We start from the raw sequence: 19,615 nt of genomic DNA on the forward strand, positions 1-19,615 counted from the left end.
AGAGAGGTGTCAGAGTATGGACTCTGCTGACCCCTTGTGGCCACAACTGGTCATACCAGCTATGAGAGCTTCACTTCCCTCGCGGGAAGTGCTCCAGCAAAGCTGGATGGGATGGTAGTCCTATCATTTAAGTTGCTCAGAGCAAAGTGGGAGGGTGGATATGCCTCATTCAATATGGAAGATGACAACGGACCAATACATGAGGCCCAAACTGTGCTACCCAAAATGCTTGAGTGTGGGGAGAGATCCTGTGCTTTTCACAGATCTTAATCAGCCAACACCAGACAGGATGGTTTGAAAACGTAGAGGATATTTATTTCTCAGGAAGGTCCACCACAGCTGGCAGACACTGCTTCTCCTGCTTCATGAATTCCTCTCTCCTATTCAGAGAAATCCCCGCTATGGAAGGGCCCATGGGCAGGCTGGGCTGTGCAGAACCGAACACAACACTCCAGAGCCTTAAAGAAATATATCAACAAACATCCTCTTCCCCACAAAGACACACATAAAATAAATAGATGTATATAACAGAGGCCATGCTCCTCATGCCATCTGGTGGGGCTGCTTGGGACCGCACACCCCTTTTTCCAGCCGAGAACACCAGATGATACACAGTCTGGAGCGTGATGAGCTGAGAACAAGCCCTGGCTTCAGGGGGAGGATGAGCAGGGTCCTCTCCCTGGAGCCCAACTGGGAGGAAGTGAGGGAAAGGTAGAAACAAATAAATAAGTACGTAAACAAATAAATAAATAGACCTCAACTTGATCTCAGAGGCCTAAGGGTTTGGGCTGAAGGCTCAGGACCCTTGAGGCCCGTTTTTCAGAAAACAGCACACCCAGTGACAGGCAGAAAGATGATGAGAGAAAACACAAATTCAAAGCCACACCCCACCCAGCCTCTAGAAACCAGTCTCAAACCAGCTTGGTGGGAAGAGGAGCAGGAGAAGGGGAAGCTGAGCTCCCAGTGGCTGTGCCAAGCCTGCCATCTGGCCCCAAGCCTCCCACTGGCTTTTATCCATCTCCACAGGAGGACAACTATGGCTGCCTCCAGGGTGGGCTCTTCCTTAGAGAAATCCAGACTGGCCTTCTATCTTAGTGGCCTTCATGACTAGGACATCCTCCGTTCAGTTCAGAAAAGTTCCATGTGACTGTAAATAATTCAAATAATGCAGCCCTGGTGCCCTTGCTCCACTTGGCTATGAGTGTTGCTACTCCTACTCCAGCCCAGCCCACCCTCTCAGCAGCCCTCACGCTGAAAAGGAGATGGTGTCAAACAGAAGCAGTGCAGAGAAGGGACAGCTGGGGGCCAAACAGGACACATGACAAAATCCAAGGGACTTGGAGTTCCCGACCCTCCTGGAGATGTGGCCAGTGGAATCCGGAGAGCACAGGGTGGGCTGGCAGCTGCTCAGCTGGGCAGCAGCACATGCTCCAGGAGGTAGGTGAGCGAGTCCCAGTGTTTCCAGAGCAGGAAGAGGACAAGGAGCAGGAGGGCGGTGCTGGTGATACGGAGGCGTGTCTTCATGAGGGGTGTGATGAAGTTGGCAATGGTGGACACGAACACCAGCAGCACGGCCATGAGCGCCAGGATCACATTGATGAACTTGCCCAGCAGAGCCCGCGCGTTGGCATTCTCCACGCCTTCTAACTGCACCACCTGCTGCTGCTGCTGCTGCAGCTCCAGCTTGGTGACACGGGTCAGGCAGGACTCCACAGCCTCCTGCAGGGGATAGAGGGTGGCCTGTGGGAGCTCAGGGTGGCTGAGATCCTGGATCTGTTCTCACTCCAACAGGGCTTCAGTGTGGTTTCCAGGGGTTTGAGAGCTGGGGGCTTGGAAGCTTGGTTTCTAGCATGGTAATGGTGTGTGTGTATGTGTGTGTTGCTAGTGAAAAAAAAAAACAAACTAGGTCACTAGGGATACTGCAGGCCTCTGAGTTAGACCCTGTGAGAGAAAGTCTGCCCCCCAAATCTCTCTGGCTTTCTGGTCACTATGTGACTCCTCTACATACTTCCTGACTTGGGGAGGCTATAGCTATGAGGTCCTTACCAGCTCTAAGAGGGGGATGACACCATACTTCTGGATCTCCTGAAGTGAGATATGAGTGGACCTTTTCTCTGTACAAATTATCTGACCTCATGAATCTTGCTACAGCAAAAAATAGACCAATATGCTATTGAATCAAGAAGGTGGCAACTTGTGGCCACTGTTCAAGGCCAAGAAGGATACAGATTGCTCATCTGCAATTGGGGGACAGAACTCTTTACTGATGACTGTTTGAGGAGGGTGTAAGAAAATGGAAGTCTTGCTTGTTGATCCCAACTTCACATTGAGGCAGGGGAATGTCCCAAAATAACAATCATCCATTTGTAAATCTGACACCAAAGATATGGCAAAAGTAAGTAGCCTTTGCCCACTGGTTTGCCTTTGCAGAGGGCATACACTTGGCCAAAGACTTACTCTGCTCTGATCTCTACCCCACTGACACTGCCCTCTTCTACATCCTATACCTAAGGGCCCTATGGATGAGCCTCATGTCCCATTTGACATGTCCACTCCAATACTGTTGTCTGCACCCTGTGCCCATAGATAGCACAGTTTCTGCTGGCACTATTAACATTATCAGGACCTCCCCAGGGTGGCCCTGGGCCATACCTGAATATCTCGGGCCCTCTCATAGGACTGGTAGGCCACCTTTTCCTCCATGCTGGCAAGCTCCTGCTTAAGGTTGGTCATCTCATTCTGGTGAAGCTCAGTAAGGTCATTCAGCTGCTCCTCCAACCTCTCATATCTGGTTTAAAAAAGAAAAAAAAAAAAAAAAAAGTAGCACCATGTCTTTGTTCCCCAGGACCAAGGTGACGCACAGCCCACCGTGCGCCCAGTCCTGCTCTTATCTTAATCCCATGACAGCACAGCACTCTTCCGTGCCAGCCCTGTGCTAAGCACTGAACTGGCATTGCTGCAGGGGGCTCGCACACTGCCTCATGAGACAGTACAAGGTAGGTTATCCCTATTCATGGATGGGGAGAATGAGACAGAGCCTAAGGAACCTGTCTGGGATCTCATGGCTCATGATGAGGAGTTAAGGATTAAGTGACTTCAACCTGGCCTCCTAAACCCTGGCTAAGATGCTCTTTGGGTAGCAAGGACCATGGGGTATAGAGGATGTGATCTCTGTCTGAAAAGCACCAAGTATCAAAACATGACTATAAAGTAAGGGTCGTTAGTTCTTAGGTGGGATTCCCCTCAATTTTACAAACCATCATCTAGAGATAAATGATCCCCTAAATCCCAGAGAGGGAGGAAGCCAGGAGAAGGACCGAACTGCAGCCCATTCTTGACCTCAGGAGTCTCTGAAGCATTCCAACTGGCCATGCCACACATTTGTCTCCATTTTGTATTTACAGGTTGACTCGTTCAAAAAAATTTTTTTGTTTTGTTTTGGTTTTTGGTTTTTTGAGACAGGGTTTCTCTGTGTAGCCTTGGCTGTCCTGGGTTCACTTTGTAGACCAGGCTGGTCTTGAACTCACAGAGATCTGCCTGCTGACAGGCAGAGCCTCCCTGACTGCTGGGATTACAGGCGTTTTTTAAATGGCTTTACAATGTAGCCCTGGCTGCCCTAGAACTTGTTATATAGACCAGGCTGGCCTCAACTCACAGAGATCTGACTGTGTCTGCCTCCTGGGTGCTGGGATTAAAGAAGTGCCCCATCAAACCTAGTTGACTCATCCATTGTAACCATCCCATGAAGTCAGTTACCCTCACTTCAAGCAGGGAAACCAGGTGCAGAGTGCTAGCTGCTTGCTTGAGGTATTATAAGTAAGATCTGGGATTTGAACCCAAGAAGCTGCCTCCACAGTTCTGAATAAGTGTCTCTCGACTGAGCATAGCTATGGCATGGGCCCTTGCCTCAGTTTCTTCTTTGTGAATTAAGCACATAACACACCTGAAAGCATCCTGAGACCAACAGAACCTTCCTTCCAGAGGTCTCGTGACCCCTCTTCTGATCTGGAGAAATCCCTTAGAGGTTCCTTTTGGCATTGCTGGATCCTTCTGGATGCTTCTCCAGTGGCCTCCAAAGCTCCAAGCAGTTTCCTCATTTCCCACTGGGCCCACCCACAGCTGTGAAGCCACGAGGCACTCACCTGTAGCGCTCTTCCTGCAGGCACTGGGTCATGTAGGTGTAGTCCCTCTGCAGCTGAGTCTTCAGGTCCTCCATGGAATCCTCCAGGTGTGACTGGCCTTCCTTTATCTCCCGCAGCTCCTCCAACAGAGTGTCCAGGTTTCCTGGGGCACCATAAAGAGTGTTGGATCTAGGGCTCCCCAGTGCACCTCCTGGCCCAGCCCCAGAGTTGCTGCCTGCCCCAGCTGAGCTGGCACTGGCACTGGAGCATTCATCGTCACTGCCGTACTTAGGGCTGGACACTAATGTGGCACTGCCACTCAGGGCCCGTGCTGCCTCTTCAGAGGGCCCGTCTTCCAGGGGATCCTTCAGGTGGGCAATGTTGTCGGCGCTGCCGAACTTGTTGCGAATGAGGCTGGCAAACTCCCGGGGCTTGGACACTACTGCAGTGTGGGTGGCTTGCGAGAGGCCGGAAAGACTGCCCTTGACACCCTCCACCACTCCACCCCCAAAGCCACTGATGCCGGCGCGCACGTTGGCGCCCACATCCTTCAGCCCTTGCTGCATATCGCGGAGCACATCCTTGGGCTGCCGCGAGGGCCCATTCTGCTCTATCTCCTTCAGGCGCCGGCGGTAGTGCTCCAGCTTCTTGTGCAGCTGGGCAATGGTCTGGGCTGACTTCTGGTTCTTCTTTTCAAACACCTGCTTGATGCGTGACACCTGCTGCTTGTCGGCGTTGTTGGCCAGCTTCAGGTACTCTGCCACATTATCATCCCGGGCCTCCTGCTCGATCTTGATCTGCTCGGTGATCTTCAGGATCTTTTGGTGCAGGTGCTCAATGGCAGCCTTAGTCCGCTGGGGGTCGGGCGCTCCATCCGGCACGTCCAGGCTGATGGGCCCATCAGTGTCACCATGGCCAGGGCCAGAGGGGAGGCTCAGGGCCACAAGATCTCCCTTGTCACCCTGGAGGAGGCAAGCACGAATAAATCATGAGACTGTGGGAAGGGGCTCAGCAGGGTTGTCTTCACAGCACAGGACACCCCTGGGTGCGGCTTCTCCACCTCCAGGATAGATGTAGGATGAAGGAGAACTTCGGTGCAAGAGCTGAAAGTTCTAAAGCAGGCCCCCACAGCTGCATGCCAGCATGGCCCTCACGGAGGTTGTTTGTTTTCTGAAATGAAGTCTAGGCATAGGCAGATCAGGGTGTTCTAGCAAGTGACTTGGGGACACACAGCTATGAAGAGACAGAACCTCTGACCCTGAAACCAGAGCTGAGCTGAGTAGTCTCTCTGGATCCAGTCTCTTAATTAGGCTCCTGCCTTGAGCACTCCTCTCTTTCAGAGCTGTGAGGGTCTACATGCAGGCTCATGCCTTCCAGCCCTATGAGTATGACCCTGTTTTCACTATCAGAGCTGTATGGATCTCTCACCCTGTCAACTCCCCTCCTAGGCCCTTCTGTTACCTTACTGCTCTCCAAGGGCATCAAAAATCTCCTCTGATTCATGATAGTAGGAATTCTTGACCCCTCCCAGTCTTTCTAAGTACATCAGTGTGGCACAAACTCAGAGGAACAGAGGAGGGGTCTGAAAAAGGGGTGAGGCAGAGAGCAGAAGGAAAGGGCAGAGAAGATACTGACTCCAAGATACATGTATGGGCAGGCCAGGAACCCACTAACCTCAGGCCACTGTCCAAAAGCTGAGTCCTTGTACCTTGTCACTACACAATGGAAGTGACGTTGGGTCAGGTCACTGGGGGACAAGGGTGAGGTGAACTCCATGTTGTGGTAGAAACTGAACAAGAAAGCAGCCTAGTCACACACACACACTGGAATGGGAAACAGCAGAGCTAACTCTAATTATAGGCAAAAGGATTGGAAAACATCACCCATAACAACAGGGCTGGCAAACTCAGGAGGCAGGGAGGGGGCTCCTTTTAGGCATTCTCAAGTCATCCCCTAAGGATGCTAAGAGTGCAACCTCCCGAAGAAAGCACTTTTCTTCTGGCTTAGCTTTGAGTGAACTTTTATGTCCTCTCACCCTCCCAGGAGGTGTTTCTGCCTCAGGATTCTCCTCAGATGATGGCCTTTCAAACCCAATGTCTCCCCTTAGCAATCCATTCCTAGGGCTGTTTGACCTTGTTGGTCTTAACAATCCTGCACCCGTCACTCCCACTTGGTTTTCCTGAGCCTCTGTGTCTTTATCTGTATAACAGGCATAATTATACCTACTCTCAAGTTCCATGGGTGGGTTACATGGACGGTGTCTCATAGGCACACGATAAATGACAGACCTGAATCTAGGCAGATTTCTCTCCTTGGAGATGATGCTTACAATCAAGCTGGGCTAAATTTAAGAGATTATCAAAGCATAGTCCTTCAATAGCGACAGAATTGTACAGAGAAAGTTCTCTATATAATCATGGCCTTTACTCTCAAAGGCCTTACCAAAGATGTCCAATGCCCTTAACTCCTCCTGGACAAACAATATGCAGGCAACAAGCATTGATGGCAATGTGTTTGGCAGTCTGTAGGCTGTTGTTCACTCTTTGTGAATGGGGACAGTGGACAGAACAGATGAGAGTGGATGTGGAATGCTGGGAAAGTATCCCCAAAGCCAAGCCAGGAGGAATGCTTTACTTAAGGCTTGTAAGAGACAGGCAGTATATTGCCTGCCTGCTGGCTTTCTCTCTGGGGATGCAGTTCTTTCCCCCACCACTTGGCATCTGTCTGTCTTACAGAGAAAAGTCAAAGTGGCTGCTATAAAGTGCCCAAGAATGAGGCTAGACTTTTTTTTTTATTTTTGAGGTTAGACATTATTTGTTTGGTCTGGTTTTTTGAAATGGGGTTTCCCTGTGTAGCCCCCAAACAAGATCCACTGTCTCCCATGTGCTGGGTAGAGGAATGCACAACCACCCCTGGAAAGGCAAGAATTTATTGAGACCTGAAGGTACAGAAACTTGAGGCTATCTGCCCCCACTTCTCTGTCCTTCAGCCCAGACCCCAACCTGGGCATCCTCCCTGGAGAACTGTATGTTGGCAGGTGGTTGTAAAATGTCTGGTTCATGCTGACACATCTCCAGTCACAGAACATCCTCTGTGGACTCACCTCAATAGGTTGCCAGAGAAGTGGCATCATTTCCCGTTGGCCCCTAGGGTCTTTTTTCACCTCCCAAATTTCCTCTTTAATATCTTTCACAGCAGAATAAAGAGGCAGCAGTGCACTGCTCCCCCGTTGTTCTGTGATGGGTGTGGCTACCCAGGCTTTATACGCTCATTTATTCAAGCCTGGGAACAACCCAAGAGCCAGGCAGCACTGTATTCCCATTCTACAGAAGAGGAAATCAAGGGCTGGCCCAGACTACACTAGTAAGTGAAAGATGCAGGATTTGAATCCTATTTGGCACTAAGTTCCAGTGCCTGGATCTCCCTTCTTGGAGAGCACTGCAGCTCATCAGCTTGAGACATTTTTGCCTTGAATGGTCTCATGAGTATCTCTGTCACTCTCTCAGGAAGCAGGATTTCTATCAGTGGTCCCCAATCACACCTGGACTCACTCTCAAGCAATTAAATTGGCATTTCCTATAGTGAGACTGGGAGGAGGATTTTTCATGCCAAGTGAACAAGTAAAAGAAGGGAATTGTGGGGATAGGTAAAATGGCTCAGCATTGGAAAAAGGCCCTTGCTGCCAAGCCTGATGACTTGATGGCAACATGGGAAGGATCAAACTAACTCCCTAAGTTGTCCTCTGATCTCTGTCTACACTCTGTGTGTGAGTATGTGTGTGTGCATTTGTGTGAGCACACACACATAAAAGAAATATATACACTGAAAAAGGTACATACACACAAAAGAAAAGTTCTATCCAGCCCTGCCCATCTTGCCTGAGGGCTTTACAAGAAGGTACAGATCCCAGAGGAGTCTGCGTAGTGGCCACAGCACAAAAAGTCGCCCGTGAACACTCACCACCAGCTTCAGCCTGAGCTCCAGTTCCCTTAAGTCCCCAATGCCTGCCACCTGCTGGTGTGTCCCAGTCTCATAGTATCTACACCATTTCCTTCCAAAGAAGGTGGGAGCTCTTCTAGGGATTCTTATGTCCTCTTCTGACCTCTGGATGCACCAGTTATGCATGTATACACACACACATAGGTAAACACTCACACACAGAAAATAAAATAAAATAAATCTATAAAAAATAGCAATAGGATAGGATACAAGTCAGTGTGGGGCAATGAAACAGGCCCTAGTTTGCAGTCTGAAACCAGTTTGGAACCCTGGCTTGGACAGATAAAGGCTATGTTTCTCTGTATGTACCATTACCTAAAACTTGCTTTTCTCCAGGTGATTATTCAGGGGATTCTCAGAGGACAAAATGAGATACAAAGTAAAAGTCATATGGCAGTTGCTTAAAAATAAATACAGATCTCCCAGCAGCTTCAATGGAAACTGAAGACCCAGGATGTGGGCCAGACCTGAGTGAGAACTAATGCATTTCTGATTCCTTATCAGAGAAGCTTCTTTGTGCAGTAGATGGAGATTAACACAGAGACCGCAGCCAATAAGAGGCTGTGGGATGCTCATCTCTAAGCGGGACACCTATGCCACTCCCCTCCCTCAAAGGCTCAGAGAACCCTGGAAGAGGGGACAGAAGTAAGAGCCACAGGTAGTGGACATCTTCAGGAAAATGTTATTTGCTGCAGACAGGGCCAGGGCACACATGAACTCAGAGGCTGTGATTGCATGCACAAGACCTGTGCTGACAAGATGATGCCAAAATCCCAGCATGGATGAGGGAGGGGTTTGTGAAATCCCACCGCTAACTGAGAGACTATTTGCTGAGTGAGGGAGCTTAAGGTTTCTTCAGGGATGTGGACCTTGAAAGGCCCCCGTGTTCCCGTAGATGGCCTTGCAGCCATGCAGCACTAAATGAACTTAAAAAAGGAGAGAGGGAAAAGTGGTAGGGAGGTAGGGAAGGGGATGGGGAATCGAAATAGATTTATATATGAAATTCTAAATTAAAAACTCCCTGTAATATACATTACCTTATGTAGAAAATTATTCACAAATTTTGCTATATATAATGAAAACAACTGATAATTTATACATAAAGCAAAGGCTTAGGGTTTTTTTTTCCCCTCAAACTGTAAATTTCCGAAAACAGGAATTTATCTCACTGTTCTGAAGTAGTTAATACATTGCGGACATACAATAATCAATTGTGTTTATGGCTATAGATGTAATATATACAATCATTTATGCGTCTAAAAAGAAATACAAATCAAAACACTGAATATTCAATAGGAAGGCTATATTATTTAAAGTAAATTTGATGTTTGTTTGGGTTTGTTGTTGTTATTGTTTTGTTGTTTGTTTTTTTCAGACAGGGTTTCTCTGTGTAGTCTTGGCTGCCCTGGAACTCACTCTATAGACCAGGCTAGCCTCGAACTCACAGAGATCTGCCTGCCACTGCCTCCTGAGTGCTGGGACTAAAGGTGTATGTACATCACCATTGCCAGGCTAAATTTCTCATTTTTAAAGTTACATTTATTTATTTATAGGGGCATTTATTTATTTGTAGGGGCACATGTGTGGAAGTCAGAGGACAACTTTTGGAGTCAGTTCTCTCCTATGTGAGTTCATCCCGTTGGGATAGAACTTGGGTTGTAAGGCTTGGCTGCATGTGCCTTACTGCTGCTGAGTCGTCTCATTTACCTGGTTACAACATTCTCAATAAAGCAAATCAGTGTAGTAAGCATGTGTAGAAACTGGAATCCTCATGTTTTGCTGGTAAGAAGGTGAGATGGTACAGCCAATGGAGAAGAGTTGGTTTCTCACAAAGTTAAATATAGAATTATCTCATAATTGTCCAGTTCAACTCTGAGGTGTGCACCTGCTCTGGTTTGTTTCTGTTGTTACAATAAACACAATGACCAAAAGCAACTTGGGGAAGAAAGGGTTTTTTTCATCTCACAGGTTGCAGTCCCTCACAGAGGGAGGTCAAGGCAGAAGCTTAAAGTAGAAACCAATGAGGGAATGAATGCTGCTTGCAAACTGCAGGAGACTTTGGCTTGTGCTCAGCCAGCTTACTTGTACAGCCAAGGCCCACCTGCCTAAGGATAAGCACTGCCCACAATGGGCTGAGTGCTCCTACATCAATTAGCAATTAAGAAAGTACCTTTGCCCTGCAGACTATAAATGCAGATGCTGAGACTTATGGGCAACCTTTGGGCAGAGTGCAGGGACTCTTATGAAAGATCTGGAGAGGACAGGAACTCCACAAGGAGAGCAACAGAACCAAAAAATCTGAGCACAGGGGTCTTTCCTGAGACTGATACTCCAGCCAAGGACTATGCATGGAAATAATCTAAGACCCCTGCACAGATGTAGCCCATGGCAGTTCAATATCCAAGTGGGTTCCATTGTAATAGGAACAGGGACTGTCTCTGACATGAACTGATTGGCCTGCTCTTTAATTACCTCCCCCTGAGGGGGAAGCAGCATTACCAGGCCACAGAAGAAGACAATGCAGCCACTCCTGATGAGACCTAATTAATTAGGGTCAGAAGGAAGGAAAAGAAGACCTCCCCTATCAGTGGTTGGGGAGGGGCATGCATGCAGAGGGTGAAGGAAGGGAGGGATTGGGACCGGAGGAGGGAGGGAACCACAGGGGGGATACAAAGTGAATAAAGTGTAATTAATAAAGAATTAAAAAAAAAAAAAACCTTCGGCCGGGTACACTGGCACGCACCTGTAATCCCATCACTCTGGGAGGAAGAGGCGGGCAGATCTCTGAGTTTGAAGCCATCTTTTTCTATAAGCAAGTTCCAAGATAGCCATGGCTACACAGAGAAATCCTGTCTCAAAATAACCACAAACAAACAAACAAACAAACAAGCAAACAAACCCTCAAAGACATGACCACAGGCCAATCTAATGTAGGCAATTCCTCAATTGAGGTTCCCTTTCCAAAGGACTCTGGGCTGTGTCAAGTTGACAGCTGAAGCTTACTAAGACAATATACAAAGAAATTGAAAATAGTATTCAAACAGACACTGTGTACAAGTTCACAGTGGCACACTTCACAATACTCAAAAGGGTAGTCACAACTCAGAGATGGCCACTTAAAGCAATGAATGGGTTGGTGAAATGAGTTCATATAGTGGAATACTGTTTGGCCATAACAAGGAATGAAATTCTGATAATGCCAGAACATAGATGACTCTAAAAACCAGTTTGCTAAGTAGAGGCTACATGCTGAATGGCTCCACTATGTGAGATTTCCAGAGTGCTACGTCTACAGAGATGACAGATTAGTGGTTGCCAGGGACTGGGGGACGGAAGGAATGGGGAATGAGTACCTAATAAGTTTGGGGGCTTCTTGAGGATTACAAAGATAATCTGGAACTAGGAGGAGGTAAAAATTGTACAGCATGAGCATGGAAGGGCAGGATCCTATCCATTTCAGAGTAGTCCACAAGAGGGTAATCTTGACCTTCTCACTGCCTCCTAGTCAGCAGAGAAGAATCCCCTCTCTCCTGGACTAGGCAGGTGAGAGAGAAACAGCACAATGACTCAGTGCCTGTCACCAGCAGGTGGAAAGTCCAGGCCCCCAACCTGGAGCAGAGCCTGGCTGCAAAGACGGCTCCTCTCTCCAAATGGTGCAGAACCTTACTCAGTTTGTTCCTTCAGCTGCCAGCACATCTGGAGCAGGCGCCCCCATGGCATAGTCTACTCACCCTACCCCCCTGACTGAGAAAGATGGATCCACTCTGTGAATACCCAACATGAGATGAACACCCTTGAATAGGCTGAGCAGACTCTACAGAGAGATCTGACAAGGAGGGGGATCCTGCACATGCCATGCAATTGGGAGCCCCTGGCATGGTCCCACTCAGAGAACTTACTAGCTAGGGCCGCAGCTACAGGCTGAAGTTTAAGACATGCTGATGAATGTTCTGGCTAAGGCAGAGCTGGAGGGCTTCCTGGGTCTCTGGGGCCAGTTTTTCCTGTTTCTGTCTTGGCTTCAGGGAGATCTCCACACAGTCCATGAGTAGTTGGGTACCCTGTTTACAATAGCTTTGCTAGTGCCACAGACCTACCCACCTTCCGCAACACAAACCGAAAATGGATTAGGTACACTGCCAAATCACAGGGACTGCTGGCTCAGGGCTTCCTCAGCCTTGGCTCCCATCACCCTCTGGGGTTCTCACCTCCTCCTGGGCCTGAGTTCAGCATCCTTGCATTAACCTGGCCATGGGACACTTGCCCTCCATACTGCATGATAGCCCAGCAGTTGGAATCCTGGAAGATGGCAGGCAAATGGTAGACACTATCAGAGCAGAAAGTGCTAGCTTGAGTGATGCTTTCAACAGGGCAGCATATCTAAGTGAATTCTTATTTTCTTTTTCTTTTTTTTCTTTTTCTTTTTCTTTTTCTTTTTTTTTTTTTTTAGCAAAGTATACACATGGGCCATAGAAATAATGTGAGGAGTTCACTCTTCCTGCTTGTGTTCCATAGTGGACCTATGACCTTCTCCTACCTTGGGATGGGTAGCCAAGGATACACAGTGGGCTGACATGTCTAGTAGGAAAGACAACAGTAATGTCACTCTTAGGAGGAGACAAAAAAGGAGGAGCAGGAGGAGGAGGAAGAGGAGGAAAGAAACAAACAGATCTTTTGGGCTCCTGTTTTTCCTCTTAAGTGGAGTGTTTACTCTGATCTGTCTATGTCCTTGGCCAGACAGGAGGGTCCATGCAGGGAGCTGCTCCTGAAGACGCCTGGTGAGTGTGCAGGTGGAGGGTGGGGGAAGGCTGTCGGGACTAGTGACTCAACAGTGATTCAGCAGAGATGCTTTGACCAGCTCACTGCTATCCCCTTGGATTCGAGCAACTCTCTTGGGATGGGGAACACTATTTATTTTTTTAAATTAAGTCCCAGAGGGTAAGGAGATTAAATCCAGACCAAGATGGAAAGGAAATCCTATGGCCAGCTAAAAGGCTCCAGCCTCAAAGAGGTAGTTTGGCCTTAGGGCAAAACTGAGAGAGGGCAGAAGGTAAGACTACTCCAGCCCCAGGTCCTGAAGTCAGGGGCTGTTCCTGCTCCAATGCATCAGGATTTACCTTGTTAGAGTGGTGGCTCTCTCTTCCTGGTGGAAACAGATGGGGCACATGGAAATGTTTAATCCAGCTTTGGATGGGTCATCACACTGACCCAAGCACTTGCAGGTGGGCAAGGGGGTACTGTGGAGGAAATACCTAAGAAGCCTAAGAGTCCTTTCTCCAGAGGGCAGGAGGTCAGATGTTAGATACTTAATAGGCCACCCAAAGAGCATATCAGATATGGAGAGTGAGGTGGAAAGCTCCCCATAGCAAGGGCTCTGGCTACCAGAGACGAAGTGTGCCCCCAGTGGCTTTTAAGTCCTCTCTCACTTCTACAAGGGGATTTCTGGGTACAGACTATACATGGATGAGGTAACACATTCATCCTTCATGCAGCACCCATCCATCTCAAGGCAATGTGTAGCTAGCTGCCTTTCATCAACATGCCTCCTGCAACCCATGAGATTGCTCTGTCCCTAAGGACTACACTGCTCTCCAGTGATGGTGGTGGGCCTCATCCCACCTTCCCTATGGTTCCTGACCCTTTCTGTTAGGGCTACTCCTTGGCCTGTAATCACAACTACATCCTCCCTTCAGTCCTGGCCCTCCTGAGAACAAGGCTCTTTCTTTGGTCCACATAAATGCCTACTGTTCTCCTTCCTTTACTGTCAAGGCATGGACTCTTAGCTGAGACCTTGGAGCTGGTCTTTCACTTTAGAGCTCCTTCTCCATCCTCTGAATTCTCTAGTAGCCAAACTATGGTCCTGAACTCTCTGTGGTTCATGGGGGTCAATGCTCCCAGACCTCTTCATTTCTTTCTCCTGGCCACTGTTTCTGAATACAGAGCAACCATGACTAGAAGCACACTTTGCCACGTAATTTCATGCCAGCTCACCTATATCCAGAGCTTTCTATAAATGGACAGGAGAGAGGTTGGTTCTGGGAAACCCTGAGAGGGAGCTTGCTGCTTGACAGGCTCTAGAAATGGCTCTCTCCTTCATTCTACAACTCCATTCCGTCTCCCACATGAAAGTCTCTTCTCCCCCTACCCAGAGCCTCACCTGTGTGGATACTGTTTCCCAAAGCCGTGCTGGTGACGAGGTGCCAGGAGCTTTAAGGCCCCAGTTGTCTGAGGACAGTGCCAGACTCCCAGACTCACAGTCCCTGGGCAGCATTGGGCTGGCTGTTGGGAGCCAGGGTCTGCGAGCAGGTGTGCCAGAACTGCCAGGCTCTGAAGCTGCCATCTCCAGTCTGAGTGAGGCCCAGCCAGGGATTAGGGGCGGATTGCTCTAGATTTCCTCCTCCCCCAGGGCACATGGCTGCTCTTTCCCATCTGGCACGAGGATCCGTGGTGATTAGGGACCTCTCTCTAGCCCAATGTGTAGGAGGATGTCCTAGTGTGACTGGCTTGGCTGTGTGTAGGGGGCAGAAGCCACACTGAAATATAGGACAAGTAACTGTTCACCCAACAGACAGTCACTGACCAGTTCCTCCCATTTCCGTGTCCAAAAATGTACCCGGTGATCAGAAGCCCTCTCACAGCAGTTCCGCTGTACCAACCCCCAACTTCAGCTCATAATGGAAGAGAGTCTCCCAGAATTCTTCTCCTTTTCCCCTGATCAATGACTTAAGGCATGGCTACTTCCAGCCCAGATTCCCCCAACAACTGCCTGGAGGAGTCAAGCCAGCCTCAATAAGGGAATTCCTCTGTTCTGATACTGTGCCCCAGGAACACATTATGTCTGGACACCACTGTGGCTACCTCCCAGCTTCTTCCTATACCGCGCTTTCTGTGTCCCAGCACTGCCAAGGCAGACACCACCCAGGATACAACACAAAACTCACAGCATGCTCTTTCTCCTTGAACTTCATCTGTACATCCCAGTAGGAAATCCTATTGGTCAGCAGAGGGGGCCAGAGGGCCACAGTGGAGGACAGCAATCGGTAAGGAAGCTGATGAAATAGCCTGCAGAGCCCTGGCTGTCAATGAAATAGCCAACAGAGCCTGTCTCTACCAGCAACTTCCCAAGGCAGAATACCTTGGAAAGTTATTCAAAGACTCTGCAGGCATCTGAGCCCCAAGAAGCTCAATTAGGGTTTAAATACTGAGGGTCAATGTAATCATGCTGATGGGGCAGTCCCAAGTTCAAGAAGGTTCCAAGAGATAAGAAGGGCCTGGTACTATCTCTAGGAGCCAGTGCCAAGGTTTGCAGCCAAAATCACCAAGACCAGAACCTCTCACCCAGGGTCTTGAAAAATATACAAACATGTGCCAGCTGATGACTTAGGTTTTGTGAGGAGGCTGACAAGGCACATTACACAGGTCTCCATGTCTGGAGGCCATCTCTGACCTCTAGGGTCAGGGAAAACCATCTCCCTGCTTACACTTTGACAAGTACTGTTCCCTTTGCATAACACTTATTAATATAAAGTCTTGCTGTCACTACTAACCTAAAGGAAGGAAAGGAGAAGAGTTTCTGCTTATCTGGGCCCCTTCCTGTGGCCAGCATGAGGCTGATCTCCCTTGACAATGGCAGTATAGGACAGCGGCTGACTACCTCACTGAGTTGTAATGGAAGTCCTCTGTGGCAGAGCCATCCTAGGTAGCAGCAAGTATGGCTTGAGATTATTACCCCCAAGACAGCCCTTCTCTGCCCCCTCCTTTTGAGCCTCATGAAATTAAGATTTTTAAATTAAAAAAAAATCCTAAATTATGTATATGTGTGTGTAAGTGTTGGTCCATGTATGTGAACAATGGAGTTACAGGTGGTTTTTGAGCCACCTGATGTGGGTGCTGGGACCCAAGTTCAGGTCCTTTGAAAGAGCAAAGTACATCTGAGCCACCTCTCCAGCCCTAAGCTAAGATTTTTTAAAAAATTACTCTTTTATTTTTTCCTGTGATTTTAATACAATTTCCCTTTTCCCTTTCCTCTCTGCAAACCTTCCCATATCTCTCCAAACCCTCCTTGCAAATTTCATTAGTTGTTACATACATATATGTATATATGTATTGGCCAATCCACTTTACACTCACAACTTTAATGTACAATATGAAGTTGGAAATTGCTTGGTATTTCTCACTGTGCACCTACTTGTGAATTTATGCTTTCATCATCAGGAGGGAAGCCTCATCTGCCCACTGGTAAGGATCAGAGTATGGAAAATGACCAGGACAGCATATGTGTGTACATGTATGAGTGATGCCAGAGCACCTTTACCCACATGAGTAGAGGTGTAAGAGTTTATCCTGAGCTGCCTGGGATGCAGACAGCTGGGGGCATTGTACCGAGCTCAGTGCGCACACCAGCACAGCATACCTTCTTGTCTTAAGGTCTTGGGCTTCCCATGATTGTCTGGGAAAATCCCACATCCTCCAAGGCACTCCCTCATCTGTCTCTAAACTTTTCTTTCATTTTTCTTTTTAAAAATTACATTTTTGTTTATTCGTTTGTTTGTTTTGGGATGCAGTGTATGTATGCATATGCCACAGCACACATATGGAGGACAGAGGATATCTTGCTGGTGTTTGTTCTCTCCCTCCAGAACTCAGGTTATTAAGCTTGGCAGCAGGTACCTTTATTTACCCCACTGAATCATCATACTGGCCCATAATCTTTTCTTATAAACAAAACGGGAAGAAGAGGAGGTAGTGGTAGTGGCAGGAGACCAGAAGTCAGGAGGGCTAAGACCTGGGGTTCTTTCCCACCCCACAAGTTCTTTTTGATTATGGAGCTGTCTATGAGTGGCACACCTCCCACACTTCCTGATCCAGCAAGTTCAGAACCTCAGAAAAAGTTTTTTGCTAGACCACATATCCTTAAGATGACCATGGAGAAAACTGCCCCCTAACTGGTCATTTCAGCTCTACTCCTAGAACATCCCATCACAATGACAGGCAGGAAGAGGGAGGAAAGGGGTCAAGGGATGAATCAGTAATCTCTAAAAGAAACAGAACAAATAGTAATTAGGGCCAGGTCTGCCTGGCAAGTTAGCAGGCAGAGGCTTCTTCCCTCTATGAGGCTGTCCTTGTCTTTATCCATGATCAGAGACCCTGAATCTGCAATGGTGAGAAGCGGAGGACATTTCAGGACCTCTTGTTTCAAGCTTGGTTCCATAGTTGCTCCAGAACTTTGGTTGAAAGTACCCACAGGTGTGGCAGGAGGAATATGAAAGGGCAGGGGTCAAAGGTGAGTATCTGTTCAGAAGATATGTGCAGAATGAGCTCCAGGGATGAATAAACTCTCCTGTAGCCTGGCAGAGTGCTTGGGAGTCAGAACCGCTGATATCCTTATCCTGCTACCTACAGGCTATGTAGCCTGGACAGGTACTAGCCATACTTCTTCCCAGCCACAGGGGAGTCAGGTGTAGCCACAGGAGCCTGCAGGATGAGGCCAAGGAACCAGAATGAGGCATGAGCATGGAGAGATCATGTAAGCTGAGTCTGAAATACTGCACAGCTGTGTCTCAGCCTTGCTAGCTGCCAGTGGTACACAGAGCCTGACCCACCACCACAGGCCTTACTGAAATAGGTTATTAGAAATGAGGCCCCTCACCACATGTGAATGTGTACTGTGAATACACCACAGTATTCCAGACAGTACCCTGAAGACTTAGCCTGGGGCAGAAAAGTAGCTGTCATCTGAAGTGAAGTTGAGAGATTGGCAGGAAGACACACAGAGAGCTGCCACGAGCATTCAAGTTGCCTCTGAAAGGACACGAGCCACCAAGCAACGTTCCCGTTGCAAAGAAAATGTTCTGCTGGGTGAATACTGCATGTACTTCCTAGTTTTGGCCATCCCTCTTGGTTACTTCCTCCATGATCTGGCTGAGGAAGAGGCAACACCATAGCAGAAGCAGGTGGTCACCACTGGTCTACAGGCCTAGGCTACTGAGCTGTAGCTGGAGATGTCTGGCCTCACCTTCTCCACACAGAGCTATGTCTGGGCTCACATTGTCCTCGAGGCAGAAGCTGAAAGGAGCTCAGGTCCTGGGTCCACATTCCTCTCTACCACACTGGCTTCTTCCTCATTTAGCTTCTCCTTACATATCATACTTCCTCTTCACTTAATTTTGTTATGAGGCCCTTATTTCTTTGAACTCTTTATTTTCCTCTGCCTTTTTATTATTCTCCCCTCCTGAAAAAAAAAAAAAACAAAAAAAAAACAAAAAACACCACAAACTATTTACATTTTTTTCCTCTTAAAAATATAGGGGCTGGAGAGATGGCTCAGAGATTAAGAGCAACGGCTGCTCTTCTAGAGAGGTCATGAGTTTAATTCCCAGCAAACACATGGTGACTCACAACCATCTATAATGAAATCTGGTGCCCTCTTCTGGCATGCAGGTGTACATACAAACACAACATCGTATACATATTAAATAAATAAATCTTAAAAAAAATAATAAAAATAGGGAATAGTTCAGTGGTAGACTACTTGCTTAGCATGCATGAAGCCCTGGTTTTAATTCCCTTGTACTACCGAACACAAAATTAAAAACTCAATCAGCAGCATATATACATTCTACAAAGTGAGAAGCCTGAGAACAATGCTGAACTGCTAAGTTTAGTACCTTAAAAGACAAAATAAGGCCTTTCAAAAAAATTCCTGAGCCACAGGTGTTGTGTGAGCAAAGCCCCAGGGAGGGCGCCTTCTAGAGAAGCTGGCAGCTTCCCTGAGGCTCACCATGCCTCTCTGGGAAACAGGGCCCCATACTTACTTTCAGACCTAACCAGGTCACCATTAGGTACTGCTTTCCCCTGGGAAGACAAGAGAATGGTTGGTATCGTTCACTGTGAGCTGCAGCAATCAAAGCAGGCATGTACCATAGGAGCATATAGCCCCTGGGGCTGGAGATGCAGACAGAAGACCTACCGAGGGAATGCCACAGTACAGCATTGGCACGCATACACCATGAGACTTTTCAGCCACTTTCAGGAAGGAAGGAGGCAGCTCTCTACCTTTCAGGGCCTTTGTTGATCTAATCTCTCAGATATTCTGGGGTGGTGGGGCAGGGTTGTCATTCCTGGGCATGGGAATCTGGTCACTATAAACAACCATACACCTGGCTCGTGTTTAGGCAAACCATTCACTTCTTTATGGTGCTCTGCTCTGCAGAGGAGGGCTTACAGGGAACAGGTCCTGAGGAAAGTGACCCAGAGAAAATGGCATCTCACAAATGCCATCCTGCACAAATTTTAGGACACGAAGTACCCTCTACCTGACCCCATTTGCCACAAATAATTGAGAACATTTTTTCTTTCCTAAAGCAAGGAATTGAAACACAATTCCTGTAGGCTCCCACTGACTCAAGGGCTCTGAGCTTACCAGGAGATGATATGATTAAACAAGAAATATGCACAAAAGCACTCTGCAAACTGTAGCATGCTGTTTGACTGACTGT

General features: G+C 47.9%; 1 protein-coding gene across 2 annotated transcripts in view; it reads right to left on the reverse strand.

Annotated features, from left to right (window-relative positions):
- Positions 1-290: 290 nt before the first annotated feature.
- Tmcc2 (transmembrane and coiled-coil domain family 2) overlaps positions 291-19,615 on the reverse strand; it is a 39,204-nt gene continuing 19,879 nt past the window's right edge. For both annotated transcript variants that reach the window (XM_055598181.1, XM_055598182.1), the window contains exons 3-5: positions 4,143-5,083; positions 2,653-2,788; positions 291-1,719 (exon numbers count right to left, since the gene is read on the reverse strand). In XM_055598181.1, coding sequence (XP_055454156.1) covers positions 1,408-1,719; positions 2,653-2,788; positions 4,143-5,083 — 1,389 coding nt within the window. In that variant the 3' untranslated portion in view covers positions 291-1,407. The remainder of the gene's footprint in view (positions 1,720-2,652; positions 2,789-4,142; positions 5,084-19,615) is intronic.

Source organism: Psammomys obesus, unplaced genomic scaffold (assembly GCF_907164565.1).
Source record: "Psammomys obesus unplaced genomic scaffold, mPsaObe1.curated_primary_1811, whole genome shotgun sequence".
NCBI classification, from domain to species: domain Eukaryota; kingdom Metazoa; phylum Chordata; class Mammalia; order Rodentia; family Muridae; genus Psammomys; species Psammomys obesus.